We start from the raw sequence: 27,565 nt of genomic DNA on the forward strand, positions 1-27,565 counted from the left end.
AACTTAAAAGTCTACTGTTGTTTTTGTATGCAACCTAACATACCTAATCAAGTTGAACAGTGTATTTGTGCATTACTCCATACACCGGTATACCACAAAAACTACAGCGCTGATGTGACTGCCGACAATTATTTCTGCAAAATCTACAATATTTACGTTGAGTTCAACACACAGTAAGTACAGAAAACACAGCCACTGCAAATTCAGTCCTACAACACAAAGTAAGTGTTTCCAGATACAAGTGTGGGAGTGAGGGCATAAGTTAAGGTCCTATAGTTCCTGTCATCCTCTCACTGACTTTCCTTTCTTTCTCTCCAACACATTTTAGGCAAAATAAAAGTAAAGTGATGAACTTGCTTGGATCCTCTTGTTATTCGACGCTTTTAACTTCAAAAGTCATGAGCATTGAATAATAAGTGCTCATTACCTTTTATTATCCCCTGGAAACACTTCTGTTGTGTTAATCTATGTGTTGTCAAATTGATTGAGATGTTTTCTTAATTTGCAGTGCTTTTGTGAATTTATGTGTGTTCTCTTTAGATACAGTATGTTGAACTCTCAGGGCCACCGTAGGAATCCCAGACACTGAAAATCAAAATGTCTTTTTGTGCAACAGTATCACCACACCATTGATACATAATAGTTGGTTGATTGTCTGCATTAACACTGGACTATTCAAATACAGTGTGAACAAAATCATCGGTAAATGTGGATGACTGAAATGAGCAAAAAAGTCAAAGTATCTTTGTTGTTTTATATTGATTGTATACTTAATACAAGCAACATTTCACTTCCTGCCTTCAGTTTTCTTCCACCGTGGAAACGCCTGCTGAGAAAACATGTCTTGCTTTTATGTGTTCAGTCCATACCTGTTGAAAAAAATAATTAATTGTAAAGTTCACTTGAGGTAAACCTCAGCCTCCTTGAGGACATCCTCTTTGCTGTGGAAGTAGTCTCTGAACCAGGAAATGTGTTCCCCCTTCTGCTGCACAGTCAGGTAGGGATTTCTGGACAGACCGGCCACCACCAGCTCCATGAAGTGACGCACTGGTCCCCGACTGGGAAACCCCTCGCTCAAGTGTTTCTCCAAGAAGATGTGTTCATGGAACGGGACGCTGGCCTCCTCCTCCAGGCCTGACGTAAGAGCAAGAAGACACTGTCAGTACAACCCTTGGACAAACCTTATTTTTCCTGTCTCATAGTGAGCATAAAAATACCGCATTCATTACTCACCAGCTTCATTGTTGACTGGATACTGCCACATTTTCCCCTCTTTGGTCCACTGGATCATTTCCTCAAGAGTGTTGCGTGGCAAATTGTTGACCGACAGAGCCAACTGGTTAGCAAGGTCCATGTCCCATAGAGTTGGCTGTGCTGAAAATACAACACCAGTATCATTAGTAAATGTGCAAATGAAGTTTAAACCAAAAGAGAAACAGGGGCAAACTGCATGATAACAGTCAATAACAACAGGTACTAATGAAAGTGAACACAACAGCATAGCCTCCTATCTATACAATTACTTCAGTTTCAAGGTTGGCAGCCAAACTTAACGAACCTGGTACAGTATATGACCAGATATGATCCTCCTGAAGCTTTGAATAACTGCCATAAAAGTGTTTTGCAGAAGTTGATCTTTGAACTTTTGAACCTAAATGGCTTTACCCAGTTAATAAATTGGTCGTTAGTGTGAAATTTTGTCATAATTCCAACATGAACTTTCAATAACGTGTATTATGGGGTCACAGTGATGTGTGAAAACAAATATCTAATCAGTTCATGCTTGAGTCCAAGTGAACATTTGTGCCAAATTTGGAGGGATTACCTCACAGTGATATCGTGCTATACAATCAACAAGGAAGCAAAGCCTCCTGCTACCTCTGCTGACGACACAGAGAATTAATATGACACCATAAAACATCCACATGGGAGCAAGCGTAATCAACAATCGTGGCCTAAAATCAAAATTCATTCTTACAAACTGCTGATTCAGCTCCATCCTCATCAGTAATGGGGGAGAAGATGTTGAGTCTTTTCACTCTGAGCAAGGTCCTGCTAAAAAATAAAATAAACCAAACATTAAAACACACAAATGCACAGTCCATCTCAAAACCTATCTGAGTAAAGATGTGGTGAAAGTATTTACTTTGATCGAACACCGTCCAGCTCAGAAGTGATTCCTCCGTCCCTCTTGTATCCTCGCCCATCATCATCAAACTGGATCTGGTTAGACCGCCAAGCGTTCTGCCGGTTGGGATACTTTCCTACTTTCATGTCAGCAATAATTACCCTGAAAGAACATAAAAATATTGCTGGATTAATGTTTATTACATGAAAATGAGGACTTTTCACTCTCCAGCAGAAAAAGGGCACATACCCAATGTCGTTCACGTCCCCTTTCTTCTGAGCCTCAGTGATGGCCTCATGCTGCCTCAGCTGCTTCAGCAGCTCAGACTCGGCCTGGCTGCGGTTGGGCAGAGTGGAGGCAGCAGCAGATGCAGCTGCAACCAGTTCAGGATCCAAGGTGGCGCTGAAAAACAGAGAGAGTGCAGAGAGGCTGGAATCAGTGGATGAAGAATGACGGTCAACTTTGGGATAAGCTCTAAAGGTAATGACTTGGTTAAAGATACGATCCCCCCCTGCCCCCTCACCTCTGTGAAGCCTCCTCTGTAGCCTTCTGAAACATACTGATGGTGCTCTCCATAGCAGCTGGGTGTGATTTGGGGGCAGGCTCTTGAGTTTGCTTCACTTTCATCATCTTAAGCCTCCTCTTATTAGTAACTTCCACTTTCATGGCTCCAAGCAGGTCAAGGAGACTCTCTTTCCCACTCTTAGCTGCATCAGTCTTTACTTTATCTGGTTTTGCTGCATCTATCTGCTGCTGTGAAGAGCTTCCATCGTGTGCCTTCAACACCGCAGGCTCCTCGCTTTGTTCGGCCAACTTGCTGCCATCTTCAGCCTTCTGTGTAGCCAGGGATGGACTTTCTGTTGGGTCAGCCTTTTCGTGTGTTTCTGTTTTCTCGTCATGATTAGCAGGGACAACTTCAGGTTTCTTTTCACAGTGTCTGACTGAACTTGTGCTGATGGCTTTGACTCCACCTCCACTTGCAACCCTGTGAAAACAGCAAAACACAGAGAGGACAACAGTAAGAGCAATGATAATGTAATTCAATATCAAAATATGCCAGTTACTATTGAGGGTGGGCAATGCTGTCTCAAAATAACATCATGATTTATAAGACACTATATTATTTTCAACAACAGATAAAGTACATGTCACTGAATTGTTTCTCAAATTCTCATGTTTGAGAATAATCCTGATCTACTCCAGATTACGCTGTCTGTGATTAATTACCAGTTTATAAGGTAAACATGAAAAAGGTTTGTGCTGTCAAAACATATGATACAGTATCAATAAGTAAACCACGGTGTCAATTACAGACAACAGCAGCTAAGATAAACATATTATGAAACATGACTGTCTGTCATTAGGATGTGATGGGTCCATCTGTAACTTGACATGCGGGTTACCATGGAAATGACCTGTCACTAACGCCTCTCACCGGCTCAAAGAGATGTCAATCAACATGTCCCGCCCCTCCAGCGCAGGTTGGGCAAGCTAAATATCTCTTCCTCAACCTTTATGGTAACAGCACTCGAGCTATTTCTGATGTACAAAATCACGATTTTACCTCAGGACAAACTACACTATTTAACCAGGAAGCAGCGGTGAGTTTACAGACTCGTAACGTAATGTCATCCTATGGTGTCATCGTGTGTCCTGTCCGGTCAGACACTTCACTCACCTGAAAACTGCGGCCTTGTCGCATTTAGCTGCCAGCACACTCGACTCAGACACGCAGACTGAAGAAGTTCGAGCCGTGTACAACGTCCTAAATAAAAATCTATACATGGTGGTTTCTTGCAGTGTCCTTCCACGCTCCTGACATCTGTGTCCGTTGCTACCAAATACAGTCCCCTCCGTAAACTCGAAGGTAACATTGGTTCCGGGGTCCGTTTTATGGAGGATTTTTTTTTCCCTCATGAAAAACACGAATTAATCATTATTTACAATTTATAATTATTTTATAGTGGTAATGCACGTTTTAGCATATAAAACACAATAATAAATGTACGCTTAGTTACTAAACGGTTACTCGAGCTTCATTGATTGTAGTCTCGCGAGATCACGACCCGTCAGAACGTGACTCAAAATGGCGACTCAATACAACCGCTAATTCACGACCGGAGGTCCCAGCTGCAATCCGCGAATTAGTTAGTTATTTAAATCAAGAGATGGATATTCACAGAGATGAATTAGCTTTGCGAAATAACCACTGCTGCAAAACTCACCATTGACGGTTTTCATTCGTATAAGTTCCGGCTTGCACTCTGAAAGGAGAGAACAACTTCGCACAGGTAAAAACGTCAACGGAAGCTAAGTTACTAGCATGGAAGCTAACATACAGCAAATTTAACCTGCTGTAAGTTGATTTTAACGAAATATGTGATCACCAGCGGGTTTATACCTAACGCTTAAAAATATTTTGCAATTAAGTAGTTGCATCTGAAGGAATATTATCATAATGTGCCTTGCGTGGTGCTTGCTGGTTGTTTTTTCCGTCAGAGTGGTTAACCCGCTTTCTGTGTAACTCACTGTTTGTTTACACTCACGAAGTAGGATTAAAAACTCCCAGTTGTTCATTTTTTCATGATTTATAACAATGAATTGGAGCAGATTTCAATCAGAATGTGTATTCCCTGTAAATGTTTATATTACACGCGGAGACGTGAAACTTTTAAGTATGCGCCTCAAGTCCATATTGAAATGAAACATCTCGTACAGAAATCACATCCTTCAGTTTGTGAAACCAGGACTTGTGCACATCTAGATTATATTTATGCGCAAATTTGCTCCATTATAAAGTCGCAAGCATCCTTAATTGATTCGGTTCTGCTACAAATAGTTTACATATTATATTTCAAAACTAGATCGTGACTTGGTCTGGGCGTGACTAAGATATGCATTATTGTTTTGAATCGATTTCCGCGAAACCCTGGGTTTATGTTAGTGAGTACTGTTTTCTTTTAGAAAATATATCTTTATGTGACCATATAAATGTATGGCTAACTAACGAGCATTTACTGGAGTGGAACAGAACTGGTTATACACCGCAAATTTATTTTCAGCAAAATGTACTATCTAGAAACGAACAGTTATTATAATAAGCCTTATATAAAATAGGTTTAACTCACTTTTTTCTGCTTATTGTCAAAGTAATCGTTTTGCTGAATGTATTACTTGGGTTGTCTATACTGTATATACAAAAAAAAAATTCATACACATTGAAAAATGCCCTATGTGTCTTGTTTTGACCAAAATTCCCAAATGTTGCTATGTTAGACAAAGAAAAGCAACAAGTCTTCAAATCTAAGAAGCTACGAACAATAAATTAAACCTAAACTTTTGCGTTAATGACATAAATGATCATTATATTTTTCCTAATATCTGTTGATTAAATCTTCCGTTGATCAACAAGTAATTAATTGTTGTAGCTCTAAGGATATGTCAGTATGCTGAGAATGTGATTTCAGACCCACTGAAAGTCTATTTTTAGTGAACCATTCAAATTTTGTAGGACTAGAAAACAAATAAACAAAAATATAACGAGGCTGCAGTAAAAAAAAAAATCTCCAGAATAAGTGTGATGTGCTTGTGTATATGAGGTGTGGTATTCATAAATGTATGTGCTTTATTAGCCATGGCGGAGGAAAGACGGCAGAAGCAGTGCTCGGTCACCCTGCCGACAGAGTCCATGAAGGCCATGGCGGAGTCTGTCGGAGTGGGGCAGTTACAGGAGGAGAGCTGCGTTGCCATAAGTGAAGAAGTCAGCTACAGAATAAAAGAAATTGCGCAGGTAAATCACAGATGATTTAATCAGATATTTTCTTCTGCTTTTGAAACAACTCTCTTGACTGTCTCAAGTTATGTCATATCATGTACATGCGCTTTATATTTCAAATCAGTCTCTTACTTTTTCTCCCTTTACACAGGATGCTCTGAAATTCATGCATCATGGGAAGAGACGTAAACTGACCACCAGTGATATAGATAATGCTCTCAAACTAAAAAATGTGGAGGTAAGAGAGAACTTTTATACTTTCTATTTAATTTCCTTATTAAAGTGAGTAAGTAAGCATGAAGTGGGTATTTTCTTTCTTAATTTCTGTGTTCTGCGTGAACTCCTCTCGTTGCAGCCTCTGTATGGGTTCCAGTCGCAAGAGTTTATCCCCTTTCGCTTTGCAAGTGGTGGTGGAAGAGAGCTTCATTTCTATGAGGAGAGGGAGGTCGACCTCAGCGACATTATAAACACACCGCTCCCCAGAGTTCCACTAGACGTGTCTCTCAAAGGTGACGTGTCCACATCATCAGTATCACATGCTGCCAGGATATTGAGTGTGGTTTGTATGCTCACACGTGTCACTTTTCTGTTGATCCACAGCCCACTGGTTAAGTATTGAGGGGGTGCAGCCGTCTATTCCAGAAAATCCACCACCAGGTGAGTCCTGTTTGAAATGTTCTTGTAAAAACGTAGAAAGTAGCTGAAGGAGAAATCTAACAATAAGTTCTGTTGACTATGTTTTAGCAACGAAAGAGCAGCAAAAGACTGAATCTACAGAGCCCCTTAAAGTGGTGAAACCTGGTCAGGAGGAGGACGCTACGATTCAAGGCAAGAATCAGGGGGCAACTGCTGCTGATGGCAAAGGTCAGTATTATGTGTTATATGAAAACTACACTTTTTTCCTAAATGTTCTTCTCCTCTTCCCTTCCTCCTTCATTGCTCCCGATTTCTTTCCTAATCCTTCCTAACGATCATATCAGTAACCTTCATGTCATGTTCTGTATCTTCATCTTTCAGGAAAGGAGAAGGGTCTAATAAGGTTGAAGCCGCGCAGCACTCACGAACTGTCTGTGGAACAGCAGCTCTACTACAAAGAGATCACAGAAGCTTGTGTTGGCTCCTGTGAAGCCAAGAGAGCTGTAAGTTCTGCTCGTCTTTATTCTACACAAGCTGAGTGATGACCTTATTGTGTATTGACAAGAAATGACATATATATACGGCAGCACTTTGCAGTTAAAAGGAAGTTGCCAGTGCAATGAACAGAATTGTTACAACGTGACTTTTCCCATAATTTTTGCTGGATACATGATATATTTTCATCTTCTCTCTTTCAGGAGGCTCTACAGAGCATCGCTACTGATCCTGGACTGTATCAGATGCTTCCAAGATTCAGTACATTTATTTCTGAAGGAGTGAGTGTCTTTTCCTGTGTTTTCTATTGTTCTCAAAGATCACTGGCCTTACATTAAAGATCCTGTTATATCTCCTCTTGGAAAACTGACTTGATGCTCTCCTCTTTAAGGTTCGTGTGAATGTGGTGCAAAACAACTTGGCTCTGCTGATTTATCTTATGCGGATGGTCAAAGCACTGATGGACAATCCCACTTTGTACTTGGAGAAATACGTGAGTGAAGAAAACATATAAAAGTTTTCTATTGTGACGTTTTAAGGGTCAAATCTCAACATGTCCAGTTGGTCTAATGTATTTCTTTCTGTCTGTATTTGCAGCTGCATGAGCTCATCCCGGCTGTGGTGACGTGTATCGTGAGTAAGCAGCTGTGTTTGCGACCAGATGTTGACAACCACTGGGCTCTACGAGACTTCGCCGCCCGCCTCATGGCTCAAAGTTGTAAAACCTTCAGTACTACGACCAACAACATCCAGTCCCGCATTACCAAGACGTTTACTAAGGTGGGTTTTTGAGCTGCGGTAAAGAGAGGAAGAAACAGATACCACACATCCCCTGTGTTTGGGTTCATTATATTCAAGGGTGATTAATGTTGCATTTAAATTTGACACCAGTCTTTAAATAACAACCAGACGGATGTGTTTCCTCAGAGTTGGCTGGATGACAAAACCCAGTGGACGACTCGTTACGGCTGCATCGCTGGACTCGCTGAACTGGGACCTGATGTGAGTGTGATTCTCTTCGCCTTTTTATCATTTCTCGAAGCTTTTCCATCATCACCGACATCTTGACTTTGTCCTCCGCAGGTGATCAAGACGCTGATCCTTCCTCGGCTTACTGTAGAGGGTGCTCGCATCAAAGCAGTGATGGAAGGACCGGTGGTCTCCAACATCGACAAGATAGGAGCTGACCATGTTCAAAGCCTCTTACTGGTAATACATTTCTCACAGACTGAGACATTTATAAACAAAGGCAGTGCATTTAATGATAAAATGGCATCAGACCAGTTCTGTTGTGTTCTATCTATCTATCTATCTATCTATCTATCTATCTATCTATCTATCTATCTATCTATCTATCTATCTATCTATCTATCTATCTATCTATCTATCTATCTATCTATCTAATGTTTTATATGTACAAATTGTGTTTTTGTTTAAGAAACACTGTGCAAGTGTTATTGCCAAGATCCGACCTCAGCCCGACATCGTGGAGCAATATCGGACCGACTATGGTTACCTCGGACCCATGCTTTGCTCTCATGTAATGAAAGCCAGGACTCAAGCAGCATTGCAAGCTCAGCAAGTCAACAGGACCACATTAACAATCACTCAGGTACATGAGACACACGATGAAAATATAAAAAATTAAAAAAAAAAAAAAAAACAGTGAAAAATTGGGTTGATGTTTCAGAAAAAAAACATCAATAAAGGAATAAAGATGCCATGAAAGCATTGAAATATAATCTATTTATCAAGGCATCAATCTTCCAGTTCAGAGTTGATGTGAAGCTCTGCAGCACGATGTGAGTGAACTAGCGATCAGCTGTTCAATAATCAATAATGACTCTTCCTCCTCGCAGCCTCGTCCCACACTCTCAGTCTCTCAGAGTGGGTTAAGTGGTTCGACGGGACCTCGCACTCCCAGCATCATCAAGGTGCCAAGCTCCCTCACCCTGATGTCGCCTCGACCGGGCACCCCCTCACAGCCATCTCCCCCGGCAACAAAGTACATCGTCATGGCAACCAGCGCGGGAGCCGCCTCAACTCAGCAGGTACTTCACCTTCCTAAAAAAATAAAACGTAAACCCACGACTCCTCAGACCGTGAGCTCATCTCTCCCTCTTTTTCCCCGTCTTCGTCTCTTCAGGTCATCACCCTCAGCTCCTCCCAGTCGGCCTCATCAGTGACCAGCACCGTTCCCAGCGCCACCTCCGCCCTGCAGCCGTTGGTCAAACTGGAGTCGGGCGGCGGCGGTGGACTGACGGGGTCGCGACCTCTGCAGAAGTACATAGTGGTGTCTCTGCCCTCATCTGCCTCCTCCTCTTTGGAGCCTAAGAGCTCCGTGCTACCGACCTCAATTTCCTCAACCCCACTAGAAGCAGGGATGAAGATGGAGCGGTCCGAGTCTCCGGGAGCAAGCACACAGTCGCCACACTGAGACTTGTTTAGGTAGCGGAGAGATTTTTACTATGTTGGTGCAGCTGAACACACAAGGTGTTTTGTTTGGGCTGAATGGAATGGATTAAACTCTGGAGTGGTAAGACGGGGGATATCTGAACTCTTGACTGATGCAAATGTGACCAGATGTTGTAAATATGTTAATGCCCATTGAAAACTGAGGTCAGTCTGTGAGATCTGTAATGTTTCAGCTTATATTCTAATTGATTTCATGTTCTTTTTTTACTCTAAAATAAATCAGATTTTGTATGAACTCCATTATGTGATTATGTGTCTATTGTAATTTATAAGAAATAACTTTCATAAAACGTAGAATATTAACGATGTTTGTCATCAGCAGCTTTCAGAAATGATTACATGTTGTCAACACAAATACCTAAACATGCAATTCAATCCACATTGTGATTAAGTCATTGCAGCAAAAGGCCTTGAAGCATAGCAGGTTTAATGACATCGCTACTATGTCATAAGACTTTAATAACTGTTATTAAAGTTGACCAGACGTTTCAAAACTTGCCTGGTTTAGTTTGACCCAACATCACTGAAGTTACAATAACCTCCATGTATGACTTAAAATTGAACAAGTAAAGGAGTCAAATCATCTTAAGTAAAATAGTAAGTGATTAGTTTCACAGAGGGATGGCACAGATGTTTAGTTTATTGTAATATTACATGTGGGGCTAACCATTCTCCATCTACAGGAAACACTGTCACCTGGAAGACACAGTTGTGTATACAATTTGCATTATATTACATTTTACACTCCAACTCCCACCAGAGTGTTGAGCAATGTCAGTCTTTCACACAGACACGACAGGACACTGAGGCTCAGTTTGGACCAACTCAGCTTTGACACTCAAATCAAGACTTGTTTTAGTTTGAGAGAACAGCTGGATTTTACTGCACCGGTTCCTGTTTCCCGCTGCTCACAGGAGCTGTAGTAACAAAACGAGGCCACAGGATGACGCCATTCTTTAGGTCGGTGTTGTTATCTGTGGGCTCTGACATCCTCTCTCCCTCCTCACCACTGCTGGTTAACAACCACAGAGGCGGTGCCTTTATTTTGTGACACACTTGTCTGATATAGTCAAACAGAAATCAAACCAAAGTAAAATCAAATTTTCTTTTCTGAAATTAGGAAGAAAAAAAAACAATCTTTAACTCCTCCGCACATCTCAGTGCAGTCAAGACCAGGTTGTAAGTGTTGAATTCCTCTGTCAACATCAGTGAACTTGCACTGGAGCAGCAAGCAGAGGAACACAAGCACTTACAGACTTACAGTGAAAGGAAACATTAGCCGACATGGTTTAATCAGAGCTTCTCCACTGATTTTTCTGTTAAATTACAGATGCAAGAAGTTAAGAGTCAGTTGAGATATTAGAGTAAAAGTATATACCAGGGAAGAAATGTAGGTGTATAGGAGGAATAGGCAATTCATGGAATTGTCTCTATGGTGTCTACAGTATGTCAGCATGCACTGAAGGGACTATCTATCACTTCAATTCAGTTTTTAAAAACGTATTTGTCCATGGAGAGCAAATCTGTTTCAGGAAATAAAAACTTGCAGCGGTGAAAGCAAATTTCCCTTCATATTAGTATTTGAAACATTGATCTGTGGGGAGAACTGAACCCTGAAATAAAAGCAAATGCAAAGGATGATGTCAAATATGCTGTATAAGGATGGGATTAGTAAATGAATCGACCCTGGGTTCTTGGTCACCTCCCTGACCAAGGCTTCTGTGTGTGCAGAACACAACAAAAAACATCCAAGATGAGTTGACATCATTTCTTTTTTTTTAATTGAATTCTTCTCATCTGAACAGCGTCTTTGGTTTTCTTAATACTTTAATGCAGCAAATACGACAACAGATGTCAAACTTTCTTTCTTTTTTCCTGGGATAAGCAAGTATTCCCACTATATTGCTAAGTGCATGACCTTGTTTTTCTAGCTTTAAGTCCACTTAGGTGCACATGTCAAATTATACAAAAAAAACCCTCAGGTGTCTCATATCAACAACAACATCAACAACAAATAAACAGGGGGAGCTTTCTTACAGAAACTGTTAATCCACCGGACAATCTGTACAAAAGCAAAATTAACAGTGTCAACAACTCAGAGGACGTCAATTTAGAAATGAAACATGACAGAATGTGGACCTGTGGGAATGTAAAGGGGAATAAAATAACATTTAAAGGTTCTTTAAAAGTGGCTGTAGTAGACAACTAGAGAACCAGATAGATCTCGATCTACAACATATTTCATTATCAAAACAACAGGTGGCTTGAGATCAGAGATTCAGAGTTGAAAGATCAACGCAATTTATTCTTAACACACAATTTAATCTTAACAAAAAACAGTCGAACAAACAATAATTACAAAAATGTTTAACAAACAAACACGTTCCTTGTCTGTGTTGGTTATTTCGTTAAATGTAAGATGGGGAGCTGAGAGAGTTGTTCTATCACACGAGCCACTCCTACAGTATGATTTGGCTCCGGATGAGAACTTGGTTTTAGGTTCACTGCCTAACACACAGTCCCATGTTTGTCCTGCGAGATGGACGTGTGTGTACAGCATGTGTGGGGTATTTGTGTGTGTTTTGCGTACTTTAGTCAGGGATAAACAGAGCGACACACAGAGGTTACCGTCCCCTGCGACGCATGCACACGTTGGGCCTGCGTGCGGGCACAAAGCCGTGTTTGCAGAAGCACTTGAATGATCCGGCGGTGTTCACACAGCGGGCGTTCTTGCACGGGCTGTCACGAGCCCTGGCCTCTGCACACTCATCAATGTCTGGAGAAAAACAAAAACAAGCTCTCATCAGTGAGTGCAGGCTGTGAAACAGGAAACTAAACAGTGTTAAGTCTGTGCGTGCAGTGCTACTGTATATTTCTTGAAATATAATGAGAGCTCGTCCCATGTTGGCAATGTCCAATGCAGTGATCGCTGGATCGACTCCTGACTGTGGCGATCTGTACAGCGTGTCATTCCCCACAGTCTCTTTCCATTGTCATATCAATTGAAGGGACAGTTCAACATTTTGGTAAATTCGCCTATTGCCATAATCCCTATAGTCATAGGCGAAGGTTCATTACTTTGAATTTGAATTTGAGATCCGCGGGGCAGAGATGCGAGCTGCTCAGCGAACACAATGGAGGTGAACGGTACAGGTAATCATGTATAATTACGTAACATTATAACATATAAAGCAAATACTCTGAACTAGTTGCGCTTTTGAAATCACTCCGCCCAGCAGTCGTGTCTGGAATGTAGTTCCTGCTGCGCATTTGCGTCGAAAACAACTCCATCTCATGATGTTACATTATTATTCCATAGCGTGGGGAATGTGCAGGTCACAACTTGTCCATGAGCGCGTTTTGGCGTTGTTGGATTGTGTATTTGATGAGGGACAGGGGACCTGTACCGTTCACCTCTGTTGTGTTCACTGAGCAGCTCACGTCTCTGCCCCGCAGATCTCAAAACAACATGCACTGATAATTAAAGGTCCTGAACCTATACCCCTATGACTGTAAGGATTATGGCAAAAGGCGAATTTGCCAAAATGTTGAACTATCCCTTTAAAGGACACAAATGCTCCAAAAATGGGGCGTCGTATAGCAGCTCACTGGGTTGACTGGGTTGGTGGCCCTTTGCTGCGTTTCATTCCCCCACTCTGTCTCTCTCTGACTATCCTATCAAATAAAGGCATAAAAAGCCCCCAAAAATACTAAAAAATAAATTAAAAAAAGAAACCAAAAAATAAGAATAAAGGAAGTACAAACCTATACAGCGGGTGCGGGAGTGGTCCAGCCTAAAGCCTGAGTTACATTCACACATGGTGCCCAGGTAGGAGCGGACACAGCGGCCATTTGCACAGCTACATTCATCTGAATCCTCCTCTGAGCTGTCACCTGTTACAAACAGTCAGATAAATGAGTAAGGGTTGGTGGGAGGCAAACACCTGACATACGATGATACACTGACACAGAAACAGTTTTTACCAGGGTTGTAGTTCGCGAAAGCAGCCAGAAAATCCTGCTCCCCATCAGATTCAGTCTCCAGATGCATCTCACACAGACGACTGAACATCTCTGAACACAAAGAACAAACGGGTTTACAGTTCACAGGAAGGAAACCGGCTGGTCGGCAGTCGGAGCTGAGCGAGGCCGGTTTGCTCACCTGAGTTTCTGGGTGGACAGGTGTTACACTCGGGGCCCCAGCCACGGCCGTAGTGACAGCAGCACTCGGAGTAGGTCACCACCATGCCGTTCCTCGGCTCGCTGCAGATCAAGCCCTCGTCAACTTGTAGGAAACACACGTCCTTGTGAGCTGCGGTGCGATCTGGGTAAAAGAGTGAATAAAAAAAAAAACAGACCTTAAGTGTTAACTGTGTTGAAGGTAAAACACCATCAGGATGACTTTAACATATTTAATTTGCATTATAACATTTAGAGAAAATAGAGAAAATCCCATCCAGTCAGTGATGAGTTAAAATTAATATCATATTTTCTAAGCGTGAAAGTCATTGGAGAAAGTTCACACACAAAGATCACACTAAATGTAAATTTTTAACTTGTCAAATAAATGTCAACTAAGGTGTATAACAGCATGTCAAACACAGGCGGTATGCAGAATTTGGCTTAGAAGAAAATCATCATTTCAAACAAACTGTGAAAAGATGGACATTGATCACTGAGGTGTTATAAGAGCCACTTGAATGCTCTTCTACAGTTTTTTTTAAAAAACTCCAAGTAGTAAAAAGCATAAAATGTTTATTATGTGTATTTGCTTGTTGGGGGTCACAGAGGTCAGGAGTCCAGTAAGTATCAACCAAACCAGTCTAGAAATGAGACCACTCCATCATACACTAAGTGATAAACGCAGACACATAATGCTTGCAAAGCACATGGAGTCTAGTTAGTTACCAAAGTTACTGGGTTCATATAGAAACATATGATATATACAAATGAGAACGACTCTTAAAATACAACACTATCATATTCTAGGTCATGTCACAATATATCATCATATAGTTAATGTATGTAGGGCAAGTGCATGTATTAATATGCGCAGTGCATCTTGCAACTTGGTCTTAATTATCACAGTGACAGACTGATCATCTAAAATTCCTGCAGCCCTCCTGTTTCCAGTGACAGACGGATATAATGTAGATGGAAGCTCAATGGTCAGAGATTTTTTTTTACAAAGAAACTCTGAGCAGAATTATCTAAAGTCCATTTATCTGTTACCAATCTGTCATGCACTGTGCTGTTTGACTAAAATAAAAGTGGTTCCGTGTGTCACTTCTGCTCTACAATTGCAAAAAATCTGATATAATAATATTCAGTGTTGTTTTTGTCTGGTGTTAACAATGCGCCACACTTCAACAGATAACATTATTCTATAGAAACAGCGATCCAATGTCACTGAAAACATTAGAGAGATGAGAATTTAGAAGAAAATGATCAGTAGTGAGTTCAAACATGAGCTGTCTGTGTTTTCTCTACCAGAGCAAATCAGTTTTATAATCTACATGACAAGAGAGGCTCAAATAGGATCTGAAAAAACAAAACAAGACAAGACATGCAGATGCTAAGTGCTAAAAGTATTTACTTATTCTCACTCTGTCTGATGTTGTTCATGTGTGATAAATACCTACATTCGATGTATGCTTCTTAATAATAACTACACAAAGGGAAACTGTCTCTATAAAAAGTGGGTAAGAGAGGAAACGGTAGAACAAAAAGCCAGTACAGGCCAGATGGGACATAAAACTGGGAGGAATTACAAAAAGGAGCAACATGAGTGGCAGATGTGGAGGTAAGCCAGAACTCATTTGGTTTGGTCAGGCTCAGGTGAGCCGACGCTTCTTTTACCCACCGTCATAGACGCACTGTTTGAGCGCTGCACTGAAGGTGAGGGGAGGGTCGCAAAAACAGTGAAAGGAGCCGGGCGTGTTCTCACACCTCCCATTCTTACAGTACGAGGGGTCCTGGCACTCATTCACATCTGCAAAGGGCACCACAGACACTGGTTACAGTATGAACATCTGCTTGGGGCCAGCTCTTCTTGACAGGTGGTGGACACAGTAACAAAAACGCTTTCTACAAATTCATTCATGTTCAATACAATAGTCGTGAAATAAATACTCCCCTTGTGACTGTGTGTTATCAACTCTGTGGTAATTGTTGAGGCTGTGTCCTTAAAAAGTAGCAGAAAGCTGAATTAACACCACTCTGACACAACATCAACAAAAACTTTTAAGATGCAGCATTTATTACATTGATATTGTATTTTCTTGGATAATAATGTACAGTGGTTACTGTTATTGTGTCCATCACCTTTATATCCCATTTGCTTTCTGTTTAGGCTTCTACCACAACTGTTGCATGCAACTTGTTTTCGTTCAAACTGTAAAAACTATCGAGACACGGAGCTTAAGTCATGCATCGCACCGCAGCTGGTCTCTAGTTAACATGCAACCAGGCTGCGCTTCATGCAAAAAAAAGAAAAAGGCCGCAGGGCAAAACAGGAAGCTTGGTTGCAGCAGCACATCAACTGAAGGAATCTTTACTGTCAAGATGTTTGCAGGCAGTTTGCAGAGAAAATGAATGATAATCCCATGTAGGCTGCTGTGGGCTGTGACATTAAGCAGCTGGTGGATTCTTTGGGTAAAGATTAGATCTGTGTGGTGGAGTGAAATTCAACAGACTGATACGGGACGGTGCCTCAGCTTTGCTGCTCTAGGTTTCTGTCTTTACTTCTTAGCTTTGAGCTTGGTTTTGTATTTTCTTGGATCTCTGGGTTTTCCAACTCTTTCTGTATATCCAGCTGTTCCAAACCCAGACAGAGCCCGAGGCCGGTACAGGAAAGAAGCCATATTCACATTCATTCAGTCCCTGAAGCTTGTAATCCACTTGGAGCGTACAGTCATCCCCGAACCCTTTCTCACATTGACAGGTTAATGGACAAAGCATGTGGCAGTAATCTGGTTTTACGCTCATCAGTGTCCATCCACCCTTCAATTTTCTCATCATTTATCCTTGTCCTGGTTGCTGTGGCAGCAGCGAGACCAGAGACATTCGTACTTTGCATTCTCTAGAACCCAGGAATTATCCCCAACTAACAGGTCAGACGAGAGATCTTGTCCAACAGCTTTTCCCCATTTGCATCTTTTCCATTTCAGATTTCCAAGAGCTCAGACTGCATTAAGTCGATCAGACAAGGTGCAGCAGCAGTTCGATATGGAGGTCCCTGCTGCAACCACCCAGTGGAGAAACACAATTTTGACTGTGTCCAAACCATACATAAAGACTAGAAATGATCTTGTATCCTGTCTCGGTATTTTACTTCTGTGTTTTACATCTCAGAAACCCTTAAGGATCTGAATTTAAACAGCGGTTATTATAGTCTGCTGAACCAAAATGAAACTGCCAGGTCTACTGAGGATTTCTCATTTATCCCTAGTGGCTGTTATTTATCAAACAGTACAACATATTCTTATATTTTTTAGGTGCTGCCTTAGAATGTATCACAGGTGCACCATGAATCTTCACACAGGTTGGGTGCCTTCAAAATGGGACAGCTCTGTTGTGTCCCTGTGGCATCATTGGTCTTCAAATGAGGGTTTTGAAGGATGCAGCCCAGTAACACAGTAAATATCCCTAAGCAGCCACCACTGTCAAAACCACTCTGAGCTGTTGCACCTCTGCACCTGGAATAAGATCCTTCTAGATCTTTTGAGGCACAGAACCACAAGGTACTGATTCCTGTCCAAAACTCTTCCAGACTCAGATACAAACTTCTTTAGCAAACACTTGACTATAAAAAACAAACAAATTATAAATAATCATCTGCGCCCATAACTATGACAAACTAAAGAGCTGACAAGTAAATACAAGTTCACCATACAGCACTTCATACAAACTACGTTCATAATGTATCCACCTGAGAGTCATTCTACGTCACCACTGCAGGCGCCTTGTGTCCAGTCAGATTTAAATACATGTCTGCAACATCTGGCCATGACGAGGAAAATGTTCAGTCCAAGTCTAACACAGAGTTCTTCACCCTGACTGAGTGACTGAGTGATTAGGTCAAAGCATTACATGGTGACCAGCTGACTTTTTTTTTTTTCATAAAGCAACGACAAAAACTACTCCTACTTTGATCCAGCGTGGCGTTTGGCCAACAACAACTCACCACATGGATTCAGGAGGCTGCACTGTTCCTCTATATCACACCTGTCAAGGTACCATCCATCATGGAGCAGGAGGACAGCAGGTGTTCTGCAGGCCGATCCACACTCCATACATACACATCCACACATGAAGGGAGAGTCTGATGCTGTTGTGACGTTTAAAGGGGTATTTCGGCGTAAGTTTAACCCATGGTCCAACACCGAGTAACACCGAGTTAGACCCCCCCTCAAGAGATGAAGTCTGCTAACCGCTAGCTTCTCTAGTTGTAGCAACTTTAGCAAAGACCACACCATAACAAACAGGGCAGTCTATTGATCCACTATCAACCGAACAAAAAGCCACTTATAGCCACAAATAATGCTCATAACAGAACCAGAGCCGAAACTTTGTTACAAAATTGCATCTAGCTGCACTCAGCTTTCGAACCGCTATCATAAAAAGCTTTATTTATAACTGAGAACAAAGTAAACCCCTGCCAATCAGGGTCAACTGTTCAAAATGAATGCACCAAGCAAGTCAGGCAGCAAAGTCTTAATAATTTCTCAGCCACTCAGAGTATAAGTAACATCTGTTTCATTCCAGTGATCCTAAATGTTTCATCAAGCTACGACAAATGTGCGAACTGAACTTCATTACCAAACAAGACATGTTCATATGTGTTATTCTACAGTCTGTGCATTTTAAATGTTTACTTTTGTCTATTTACGATCTTTAACATAAATTCAAGTTAAAAACTGGTTTACAGAAATGTAAATATTAATTCCTTGTGTGTGGCTATGAGCGATTTGTGTGGTTTATCTCAGGAAGACCATAATACTCTCTCCAGCAGTTAAAAGTGTACGAGATACTTTCATGGTTGTTCCTCTGTGATGTACAGTACCACCTGATGAATGTTGGTAAAAATAAAAAGATCGTCTTCAGCCAAGTGAAGTGTGTGAATTGATTCAGCGTGTTCATGGTCAAAATATTTCATCTGTGTCATCAACATGTTGGTTAGTAGATTCACTCACCTTCTTTGGTGCTGAAATCACTTTTGTGTGTTACATACAGTACACCACAATAACACTATGATTTATTTTGTTTCACTTGTCTCTGCACTCACCAGCTTGTTCCTCAGGAGTCACACAACTGTTACGGTCAGTGGCCAGGGTCCAGGGTGGGGGGCAGAAGCAGTAATACGACCCTGGGGTGTCCACACAATGCCCGTTCTTACAGTTGGCCGGGTCCTCACACTCATTCACATCTGTACAACATAGAGGTCATTAAGGGATCAACGCTGAGATGAACTCATCCAGCACCTACGTAGATGAACGGGAGGGGTTTACTCACCTGCCACTGTGGCCATCACACACATCTTCTTGTTGGAGCCCAGAGTCAAGGGGGGTTTACAGTTACAGTAGAAGGAGCCCTCAGTGTTAACGCACTGACCGTTAGTACACAGAGACTCCTCGTGGCATTCGTTCACATCTGGAGGGAAAACAGACATACATAAAGAGCAACATGAATCTGTCACAAAGCGGATTTTATTGAATTAAATTTTTTGGGGGGAAACCTCTGAGGTGGTATTTTATGTTGTGTATGGAATCCCCTTACCGATGCACTCGAGAAGGTTGGAGTCGTAGTAGAAACCCTGTTGACAGTAGCACTCGTAGCCCGGCAGCGTGTTCTCACAGTGACCCTTCTTGCAGATTTCATCAGCAAACAAGGCACACTCGTCGATGTCTGCAGGGGAGGGAGGAATAAACCTGTTCTCAGTAACAGCTGATGAGGGTGCAGGGGTTAATTATGGTAAGAGATGGTTTAACCAAACTCATGAGTCACTGCAACAGTAAACAAAAGCAGCTGAAAGCAAAGAGTAAAGGGACAGGGAAAAGTAAACATGTTTTTAAATCAGGTGCTACTGTGATCATTTCAATGTTATCATAAAAATATAAGAATATCTGTATCATTGTGATGTGTAAAATGTACCATGGAAGGCAGGAAGGCTGTACTGGATGCTTTCTTCATAATAGAGACCTGGGCCATTTGGACACAGGAAGCTGTACTCAGCTGCGTGAAGAAGGAGGAGTTTAATAAATGACACATAAGATTTAGAAACTGTTCATGACTACAGTAATATTTTATATTTAAGCTTGCATGCATTTAGCACTGATGAACTCTACACAACACAAATTCAATTCGTTGAAGTTTGCGATCCTAATGTCAAAATGAGCAACAGTCATTCCAGCTCCTTAACAGACGACATATTCAACAAGCTATAGGACAACCGGTAAACTGATTTATGAACTTAATGAGAGTTTACTTGTATATGTGCACAGTACAATGCATTGTGGGAGCTGTACCTGTGTGGGAGACGGGACAAGGATAAATCTCGCAGTGGTCTCCCCACCCCACGCCAATGGAGCAGCAACACTCCTGCTTGGTGACGTTGGTGGCCAGGACGCTGTCACAGAACACGGTGTCGTCGAGGTTCAGGTAGCACTCCTTCTTCTCATCCGTTATCACTCGAACTGCTGCAGGATTATAGATCAGATGAAATGGGCTCACCATTTTTGATTTACTGCTCTAAATCAACATAGAATAAATTATGTGATCATTTATGATTTTAATTGTTGGTTTTTATGGGCTGTGGGATGAATGTGGGTCTAGAGTAAAGCAGTCTTACCCTCGCAGCTGTGTTTGTCCTCCGAGAGGACGTAACCATGATTGCAGGAACACACGTACGAGCCCGGTCTGTTCTCACAGGAGCCGTAGGGCTGGCAGAGATTTCTGTCAACAGTGCATTCATCTACGTCTGAAAGGAGAATCACACAGGCTTCGTTTCAATCCAAACAACATCTGAGGTGCATACAATACAATTTTTCGCAACAACTTATTTTTTTTCTCACATTTGGTAATTGAAAAAGCAATAGTGTAGTTTGTCCACTGTATTGTACATTGCTTTTTATTTTAAATCCCAGAATGCAAAGACCTACAGTATCTCTGCAAGGTGTCTAGATTAAACCTATCAGTGTTGAGTGAGTATTTATCCTGAGAACCCCAGAAAGATGTTGAAAATATAAAAAACTGAATCTGTATGAAAATATAGATTCTATAAAAAAAGCAAAGACACACAGCACCTTGTTTTCTGATAGTGGTCTGACCTTTAAGGTTTGAAGAGACTGACCTTGGCATCTCCTGCCTCCAATCAGAACGTAGCCTTTCTGACACTTGCAGTGGTACGAGCCCATGCTGTTGATACAGTGGCCCCTCTGACAGTTTGATGGCCTCTCACACTCGTTGATATCTGAAGGGAAGGGTATAAAAAAAAAGCAATGCAATAATGTAGAGCTGTGAAAGCCATAGTGAATGCTGTCACGCCTTACTTTGACTGGCTTATCAAGTGACAATAATAAGCAATAATAAGGTGCTAAATAATTGCACCGTGGTTTGCTGAATAATTCATGCCTTCACAGTGGCTGCCTTCCTGTGTGCGCTGGTATCCCGGGTAGCACTGACACTGGAAGGAGCCTTCTGTATTGATGCAGAGGCCATAAGCACACAGCCTGACATCCTCACACTCATCAATGTCTGTTTGAGAGAGAGAGAGAGGAAAAACACAACCTGTGTGAACCAGCTGAACACCACTTCTTCAGTGAGTCCTTATCTAAAGGTTAGACACACATTACTCACCACTGCACCCCTTGCTGTCTGCAGATGGAAGGAAACCCTCGTTGCACAGGCAGCGGTAGGTACCAAGGAGGTTCTCACAGCGGCCGTTAGGACAGATGCCAGGTTTCTGACACTCGTCAATGTCTGATGAAACACAGAGGAGGACGATTTATCATTAGTATTATCACTATTATCATCACACCACAGATTCACAATATTGAAATCACTGTATAATTATTGAGTTGGTCAATAGTGATACAAACATATTTCATATGATTTATTCATATGAAATAAATGAGAAATTTCCCAAATATCTGTAAACACTGAATGAGTGGATGACAAATTGTTTGAAGGATTAGATTTTTTTTTTTTTAGATAAATAAATAAAAAAGATTGAGGGATTATGGGGTTATTATGATATTTATGTTTTGACTTTGATAAGCAGTTTGGTATCTTTCTTGTTTTTTGTTTTCTTGGCATCATTGAAATATGAATAGTCAAAGCTTAATACTGTACATGAGTAGGATTTAAGGGTAGGCATGTATACGCTCAATTCAGCTTCAGCCTATTCCTTTTCGGCGTATGCCATTAGTATGGACTCTTTGATTGTGGTTTGATTGAATATAGTCTGGAAGGAAGATTGATGATGATTGTTTTACTGTGATTGTTTGATGTGCATATGACCGAAAGAAACTACTACTATATCTCTAGGCAATGGGCTCTATGCACAGCTCCACTACTTCCTGAACTTAATGCTGCTCCTTTGATTCCTGTCTTACATCATTGGACAAACTGATTAATCCAGGTGTGTCTGAGTAGTCACAATGGTCGGACACACCTGGATTAATCAGTTTGTCCAATAATGTGACAGGAAACAAATGAGCAGCATTAAGTTCGGGAAGTAGTGGAGCTGTGCATAGAGCCCATTGAATCAAGTCAACTGGACTTCTTGAAGACATTTCGCCCCTTATCCAAGTGGCTTCATCCATATCCATCCTGAAGCCACTTGGATAAGAGATGAAAAAGACAAAAACTAAGTCCAGTTGACTTGATTCAACTGCCTAGAGATGCCTTTGACCTGGACAAATGAGAATTTGCACAGATACTACTACTATATTGAAAAATTATTCAGTTATGTGCAAACATACAGTATATGCAATATTTATTTTGATTAGCCCGCTGAAGTTGCTGCAAATTGATTGTCCTGATGCAAAAGCATATATATTCATTAAACACTGAGCACATGACTGAATTAACATGAACTATAAACTCCCTTTGCTCCCCTCAGGAGCACACTGACCATTAATAAGTGCTGAATCTGGCTGCAGGAGCAGAGTCACACTCACCAGAGCAGGTGCCAGCACGGGCCTCATGACCAGGCAAGCAAGGGACACACTCATAGGAGCCTGGTGTGTTCTCACACTGCTCATTGGGACAGGTGTCAGGGCTCAAACACTCATTTATGTCTGCAATGAAGGAGAACGCATACCTGTGTTTGGATCTCCACAAGTATTCAGTAAACACATGCAGAGAACAGACACAAGCGTATTGCAACAGCACACATATAATAAGTGTTTGTCAGTGGACAGTCAGCGGCCATAATGTCCATAATGTCATAATAATCAGTGTCTTTGTACCTTCACAGACTGGATGACGGTGAGACTTGCTCCTAAACCCGATGTGACATTCACATTTATAAGAACCGGGCAGGTTTATGCACTGGCCTCCAACACCACAGATGTCTTGCTTAGAGCATTCGTTCACATCTGCAAAACAGAGGGGATAACATCAGCGCAAGATCTGAGAAATGAGGGCGAATAACAATAAAATAACATTTTAGCACAAAGGTCACTCAGCCTAACTCACCTACGCACTTAAGTCTCCCATGCTGCACCATGTGTTTATAGCCCTGACGACAGTGGCATTTGTAGCTTCCTTCTACGTTGACGCAAAGGCCTCTGCCGTGGCCGCACGGCTCTGACTCACATTCATTGTCATCTGGACAAGAGGAGCGACAATTAAGAAAGATAGAATTACATGTGATGCAACATGATGCAAACAGTGTTGAATATTACAGAGAGTCAAGAGAGAGGCACAGAGCTCAGAGGAAACATTGCTCTGATTCCAGGAAGTAGTTGTCATCACTCAACATCATTCCTTTAGCGACAGTCATGTATTAGTTCAACAGCCTCTAACTCACTACCAGATGCAGAAAGGTTAACAGCTTCAGTAGACATCTATCTTATAGCTGCTCTTCTTACACATCTTATTTTAATAAAACATGTCGCAAATATGTAAATGATGCAAATAAAGTAAAGTTTCTAAAAGCAGTACCGCACCGCTTAAAATTGTGGGACTTTAAAAGACATGATATCCTAATGTAGGTCAAGCTCTTAAAACACAGGATAGAAATTTGTGGTCTCTGAGCCAAAATATTTTCTCAAACCAAAACAGCTCCCTCATATCCCATCATTATGTCAGGCTGAATAGCAGTCCACATGATGAGCACACATGTTTATTAAAGCCAAATATTAATAGAGTTTAATAAGAACCACTCAATTTAGGAACTATCGTATGCCTCTGCAACGCAGACTAGTTTCAGACTACATTACATACAGACTACAGTGTCGTATAAATATCAAACGCTTGTGTGATATTTTGTCATAATTGAGTAATGGCTATAAATAGTTTCTGAGGTCACAGGGACCTTGACCTTTAATCAGTTCAACCTTGAGTCGAAGTGGATATTTATATGGAATTTGAAGGGATCCCCATGAGGTGTTGTGAAACTGTTGAGTTTAAAAAGGCCCAAATCATGTGTTTGAGATCACAGTGACCTACAGTAGTGAGACCTCGTGAATGTTTGTGTCAAATTTAAATTAGCTCTGTTAAAGCTATTGTGTCTGTGAGAACATATGGCGTACATGTGGTCAACCTGGTGCTGAGGCATAAAAACATCTGTAGGCCTGTACCTGCCTTTTAATTTCTCATCTGTCTACGAGAGGTAAAGACTTGTGGGATACCAACAATATAACACAACAGTTTCCTGGAATCAGTGACACGTGTTTGTCAGGGAAAAGACATGCGTAAGAAACTTCATGAGAAATTTCTCATCGGTATTAATCACCGTCCCATCCCTGCACCTCCTCTATCCACCGTCTCTACCATCGCCTCTTACCCTCACAGATGTTCCTCTGCGGGTTGAGATGGTAGCCAGGGTGACAGTGACAGATGTGGCCGTTCAGGCTGATCTCACACTCTCCGTGACCACAAATGTTCCTGCTTAGCCTACATTCATCTGTCTCTGCTTCAAGGAGGGGACACAGAGTGGACCAGCATCATATATATTTATACATGCATACATATAAATACATAGATACACACATGTATATGTGTATTTATATTATTAGAAATATATATATATCAAGCTTATGGTATCCATGCTATACCTAAGTTCTTCTATCTTTGGCCATGTTCACACTGTTCAACTTTATATGAAAGCCAATGAGAGGCGTCAGTCAGACATATGAACACACAAGGCGTTACAGACTGAGAGCGCTGTAACAGTAGAAAAAATAGAGCAATTCTTCACTTCACTCCCAAATAAAGACCAGTTTGGGTTTGTAATTCTGGTCAGTTTTTTTTTTCTTTTTTAATGGAAATGAAGTCACTTAACACATACCCTACTTTTAAATACCAGCAGGACATGATGTAGTTATTGCACAATGTGAACATAGCCTTAGGACTGGTTCATGCTTCATGGCTGATTGCTCACAACATCCAAAGTGTCCAAACGAGTCAGTTAACCATTAAAGAAGCATGCGTCTGAGGAGAATTAACTTAGTGTTGACCTGACCTTAGATCTGCTTTCCATTTTGATTATTATTTTATGGACTGTCTCAGTGTAGAGTATTAATTGGAGAAAGTCAACATGTCATTCATGAGAGATGGACCCAAAGCTCACTACACATGTTCTCTTACTGGGGAATGTGGAGAGCTTGAATTTCCAGGGTTTTTTTTTAGCGGTGCATGAACCATGAACCAGAATAGGTGTTTAAGTCAGTTTGAGGTTTGCAGGGAACTCACGCAAGACTTTAGTCTGTGTTTCGAGGGGGTCATTGCCGAGGGTCATTCGGATGATTGTCGGAGGGGTGGGTTTAGCAACTGTGGATCCAACAGAAGACAGATGAAGTGGACAGACTTCAGGAGGGAATATGACATGTTGAACTTTAGCCCTGGTGTTTTGTTTTTTTTTGTCTTCGCCACACGTGGGAGAACCTTTTTCTACACTTGTGCATCAGTCATGTTGCAGATAGCAGCAAGACACACACACACACACACACACACACATTACATTAAGCACCAGTAGCAAACAAATCTTCACTTGCGTCTCAACATGTTCTATCACTGCAGTTGTGGAGTAAACATCTGTCTGACTGGTTATATTGGAGGTGTGTTTACCAGGAACACGAAGACTGCTGGTGGGAGGCTGCACAGGGGTTGTTGTCTCTGGTGGCCTTTCCTGATGGACAACAGTCGATCAGATCTCACAACAACTTTTTAAATAAACCACCTATTTTATGGCATTGGAAACAGGAATACTGTCTTACCGGCCGCTTTGTCTCTGAAAGGAAAAAAAAGACAAAGATATTTTTATTACAACCACAAATGTATTTATTTATTTATTTGTTTGTTTGTTTGTTTGTTTGTTTGTTTGTTTATTTTGGTCATGTCAATTTAGATCATCATCATCATCACACAACATCTTAGTTCAAATAATACAATACACATGGCCGAAAGGGAAAGCGGGAGAAGCAAAAGCTTATCTAGTCCCGCCCCCGTTGAGATGAATTGAATGAGATTTTGACATAACATGTTACAACAGTACAGTAGGTAGTAATACAGAGCTGCAGTCTAGCTCTACAGATGTACATGAACATACAAACGTACAAAGGTCTCTTAGCGGCTGTTACTCACCTTCCTTGTTGGGTTTACCGGGGAAGATGACGGTCTCTCTGATATTTTGGAGAAAGTATCCTTTCCCAGCAGGGCAGATCTTACTGAAGGCCACTGAAAATCACACAGAGGAAGAAGACATGTTGCTTATTTCACCTTACAACATGACAGCTCACATATGATGAACTGCGACTATGGATATCCTATCGGCTAAAAGCTCAGCAAGTAACCATCCGATTCTCCGTCGACTCACCTGTGCCCACCTGAGGACATCTTTCACAGTTACGGCCCCAGGCTTTTCCCACCGTGCAGCAGCACACCTCCTGGGTGTGGAGGGTCGGCAGCGCGTGTTCGCAGCCCCTGGCCTCGGACACCATGCGGAAGCAGTGGCCCTGCTCGGCTGGAGACTCTGAAAGAGGAGACAAAAGAGTTTCATGTGGAAATGATCCGCTTTGACAGAACATGGGAATCCCATTTTCAAACAAATGTTTAATGTCGTTCAAGTGAACACTCAAGCAGAGAGAAAAACAAGAAAGGGCGCTAACTCACCAACGCATCGATTCCTGTCCAGCAACGTACCCGGCTTACAAGAGCATTTGAAGCTGCCCAGTGTGTTCAGACAGTCTCCGTTCTGGCAGACGCCTTGCATGGAGCACTCATTGATATCTTCAAGGTCGAGAGGTGGGGTAAAAAAAAAATACAAGGGTTGTTTTTGATATACTGTCAAGGATGATATCTGGTCAGAAAGCATGTGATGAGGCAGTTTTATTACACAAGTAAATAGAAAAAGACTCATAGAAGATGGAAACAAACCCCAAACTTCACTTCTAGCTGTAATTCTGTTCTAGTTACGAGCTACATCCTGCCTGTGTTACCTTGACAGTGAGTGCTGTTGAATCTTTTATAGCCTTGTGGACAGGTGGAGCCGTAGTCTTCCACAATGGTCTGTTTGACTGACGCATCTGAGGGAGGAGAAGACGTGGTGAAGCACGGAGGGAAGGATGTGACAAAAGCACAAGTGAAATACTGTTAATGACGAGAGAAGAGCTGCAGCTACAGAGAGAGATCCGTACTTTATATTGGATGATACAAACCAAAATAAAACTGTAAAACCCCTCCTCAGTAATTCAATAATAGCAAAGTGGCTTAAATCAGCCAGTCTGTATAAAGTGATTAATAATATATCAATAAAAACAATATCAGGAAACTTGTCTTTAAGCACACACACTATGTTTTCCTCAATCCTCTGCAAAACGACTTGCAAA

At 41.5% G+C, this 27,565-nt stretch overlaps 3 protein-coding genes across 8 annotated transcripts in view; 1 reads left to right on the forward strand and 2 right to left on the reverse strand.

Annotated features, from left to right (window-relative positions):
• mrps31 (mitochondrial ribosomal protein S31) lies at nucleotides 1–3,974 on the reverse strand. 2 transcript variants are annotated; one of them, XM_083986345.1, is made up of 7 exons: nucleotides 3,807–3,974; nucleotides 2,652–3,113; nucleotides 2,378–2,530; nucleotides 2,147–2,290; nucleotides 1,979–2,052; nucleotides 1,234–1,374; nucleotides 1–1,134 (listed from the first exon to the last, which is right to left on the reverse strand). In XM_083986345.1, the coding sequence occupies exons 1-7, from the start codon at nucleotides 3,911–3,913 to the stop codon at nucleotides 899–901; spliced, it is 1,317 nt and encodes a 438-aa protein (XP_083842471.1). In that variant the 5' UTR covers nucleotides 3,914–3,974; the 3' UTR covers nucleotides 1–898. The 2 variants fall into 2 exon arrangements, with proteins under 2 accessions (XP_083842471.1, XP_083842470.1); XM_083986344.1 differs by having other exon boundaries at nucleotides 6–1,134; nucleotides 1,979–2,055.
• A 239-nt stretch (nucleotides 3,975–4,213) lies between these two features.
• On the forward strand, nucleotides 4,214–9,744 carry taf6 (TAF6 RNA polymerase II, TATA box binding protein (TBP)-associated factor). The gene is made up of 15 exons (XM_083986307.1): nucleotides 4,214–4,419; nucleotides 5,761–5,918; nucleotides 6,055–6,141; nucleotides 6,259–6,412; nucleotides 6,504–6,560; nucleotides 6,648–6,767; nucleotides 6,921–7,042; nucleotides 7,238–7,315; nucleotides 7,426–7,527; nucleotides 7,632–7,814; nucleotides 7,962–8,036; nucleotides 8,118–8,243; nucleotides 8,473–8,646; nucleotides 8,894–9,085; nucleotides 9,181–9,744. Exons 2-15 carry the CDS (start codon nucleotides 5,763–5,765, stop codon nucleotides 9,469–9,471), a joined length of 1,917 nt encoding a protein of 638 aa, XP_083842433.1. The 5' UTR covers nucleotides 4,214–4,419; nucleotides 5,761–5,762; the 3' UTR covers nucleotides 9,472–9,744.
• Nucleotides 9,745–11,288: 1,544 nt separating this feature from the next.
• The window catches only part of ltbp3 (latent transforming growth factor beta binding protein 3), a 33,681-nt gene continuing 17,404 nt past the window's right edge, over nucleotides 11,289–27,565 (reverse strand). The window contains exons 5-30 of one of the 5 annotated variants that reach the window (XM_083986765.1): nucleotides 27,176–27,262; nucleotides 26,850–26,966; nucleotides 26,554–26,709; nucleotides 26,322–26,414; nucleotides 25,955–25,968; nucleotides 25,806–25,866; nucleotides 25,431–25,508; nucleotides 24,523–24,648; nucleotides 23,211–23,342; nucleotides 22,982–23,110; nucleotides 22,691–22,810; nucleotides 21,366–21,488; nucleotides 21,141–21,263; nucleotides 20,860–20,979; nucleotides 20,359–20,487; nucleotides 20,036–20,206; nucleotides 19,662–19,742; nucleotides 19,287–19,415; nucleotides 19,023–19,160; nucleotides 18,796–18,936; nucleotides 15,646–15,693; nucleotides 15,373–15,501; nucleotides 13,672–13,833; nucleotides 13,494–13,583; nucleotides 13,275–13,403; nucleotides 11,289–12,285 (exon numbers count right to left, since the gene is read on the reverse strand). In XM_083986765.1, coding sequence (XP_083842891.1) covers nucleotides 12,134–12,285; nucleotides 13,275–13,403; nucleotides 13,494–13,583; nucleotides 13,672–13,833; nucleotides 15,373–15,501; nucleotides 15,646–15,693; nucleotides 18,796–18,936; nucleotides 19,023–19,160; nucleotides 19,287–19,415; nucleotides 19,662–19,742; nucleotides 20,036–20,206; nucleotides 20,359–20,487; nucleotides 20,860–20,979; nucleotides 21,141–21,263; nucleotides 21,366–21,488; nucleotides 22,691–22,810; nucleotides 22,982–23,110; nucleotides 23,211–23,342; nucleotides 24,523–24,648; nucleotides 25,431–25,508; nucleotides 25,806–25,866; nucleotides 25,955–25,968; nucleotides 26,322–26,414; nucleotides 26,554–26,709; nucleotides 26,850–26,966; nucleotides 27,176–27,262 — 2,978 coding nt within the window. In that variant the 3' untranslated portion in view covers nucleotides 11,289–12,133. Of the gene's footprint in view, nucleotides 12,286–13,274; nucleotides 13,404–13,493; nucleotides 13,584–13,671; nucleotides 13,834–15,372; nucleotides 15,502–15,645; nucleotides 15,694–18,795; nucleotides 18,937–19,022; nucleotides 19,161–19,286; nucleotides 19,416–19,661; nucleotides 19,743–20,035; nucleotides 20,207–20,358; nucleotides 20,488–20,859; nucleotides 20,980–21,140; nucleotides 21,264–21,365; nucleotides 21,489–22,690; nucleotides 22,811–22,981; nucleotides 23,111–23,210; nucleotides 23,343–24,522; nucleotides 24,652–25,430; nucleotides 25,509–25,805; nucleotides 25,867–25,954; nucleotides 25,969–26,321; nucleotides 26,415–26,553; nucleotides 26,710–26,849; nucleotides 26,967–27,175; nucleotides 27,263–27,565 lie in introns of all 5 variants that reach the window. The other 4 variants (XM_083986764.1, XM_083986767.1, XM_083986766.1 and 1 more) reach the window with 4 other exon arrangements.

Source organism: Trachurus trachurus (assembly GCF_905171665.1).
Source record: "Trachurus trachurus genome assembly, chromosome: 14".
NCBI lineage: Eukaryota > Metazoa > Chordata > Actinopteri > Carangiformes > Carangidae > Trachurus > Trachurus trachurus.

Bases quoted from the DNA above. Each gene is read 5' to 3' on its own strand.
- mrps31 (XM_083986344.1), bottom strand. From the start codon at position 3,913: ATGTATAGATTTTTATTTAGGACGTTGTACACGGCTCGAACTTCTTCA. The intron at 2,531-2,651 runs GTGAGGGGGCAG...TCTGTTTTTCAG, and splicing joins ACAGAGGAGGCTTCACAGAG to CGCCACCTTGGATCCTGAAC. The intron at 1,375-1,978 runs GTAAGAATGAAT...TTGTATTTTCAG, and splicing joins TGGAGCTGAATCAGCAGTTT to CACAGCCAACTCTATGGGAC.
- taf6 (XM_083986307.1), top strand. From the start codon at position 5,763: ATGGCGGAGGAAAGACGGCAGAAGCAGTGCTCGGTCACCCTGCCGACA. The intron at 6,561-6,647 runs GTGAGTCCTGTT...ACTATGTTTTAG, and splicing joins TCCAGAAAATCCACCACCAG to CAACGAAAGAGCAGCAAAAG. The intron at 6,768-6,920 runs GTCAGTATTATG...TTCATCTTTCAG, and splicing joins AACTGCTGCTGATGGCAAAG to GAAAGGAGAAGGGTCTAATA.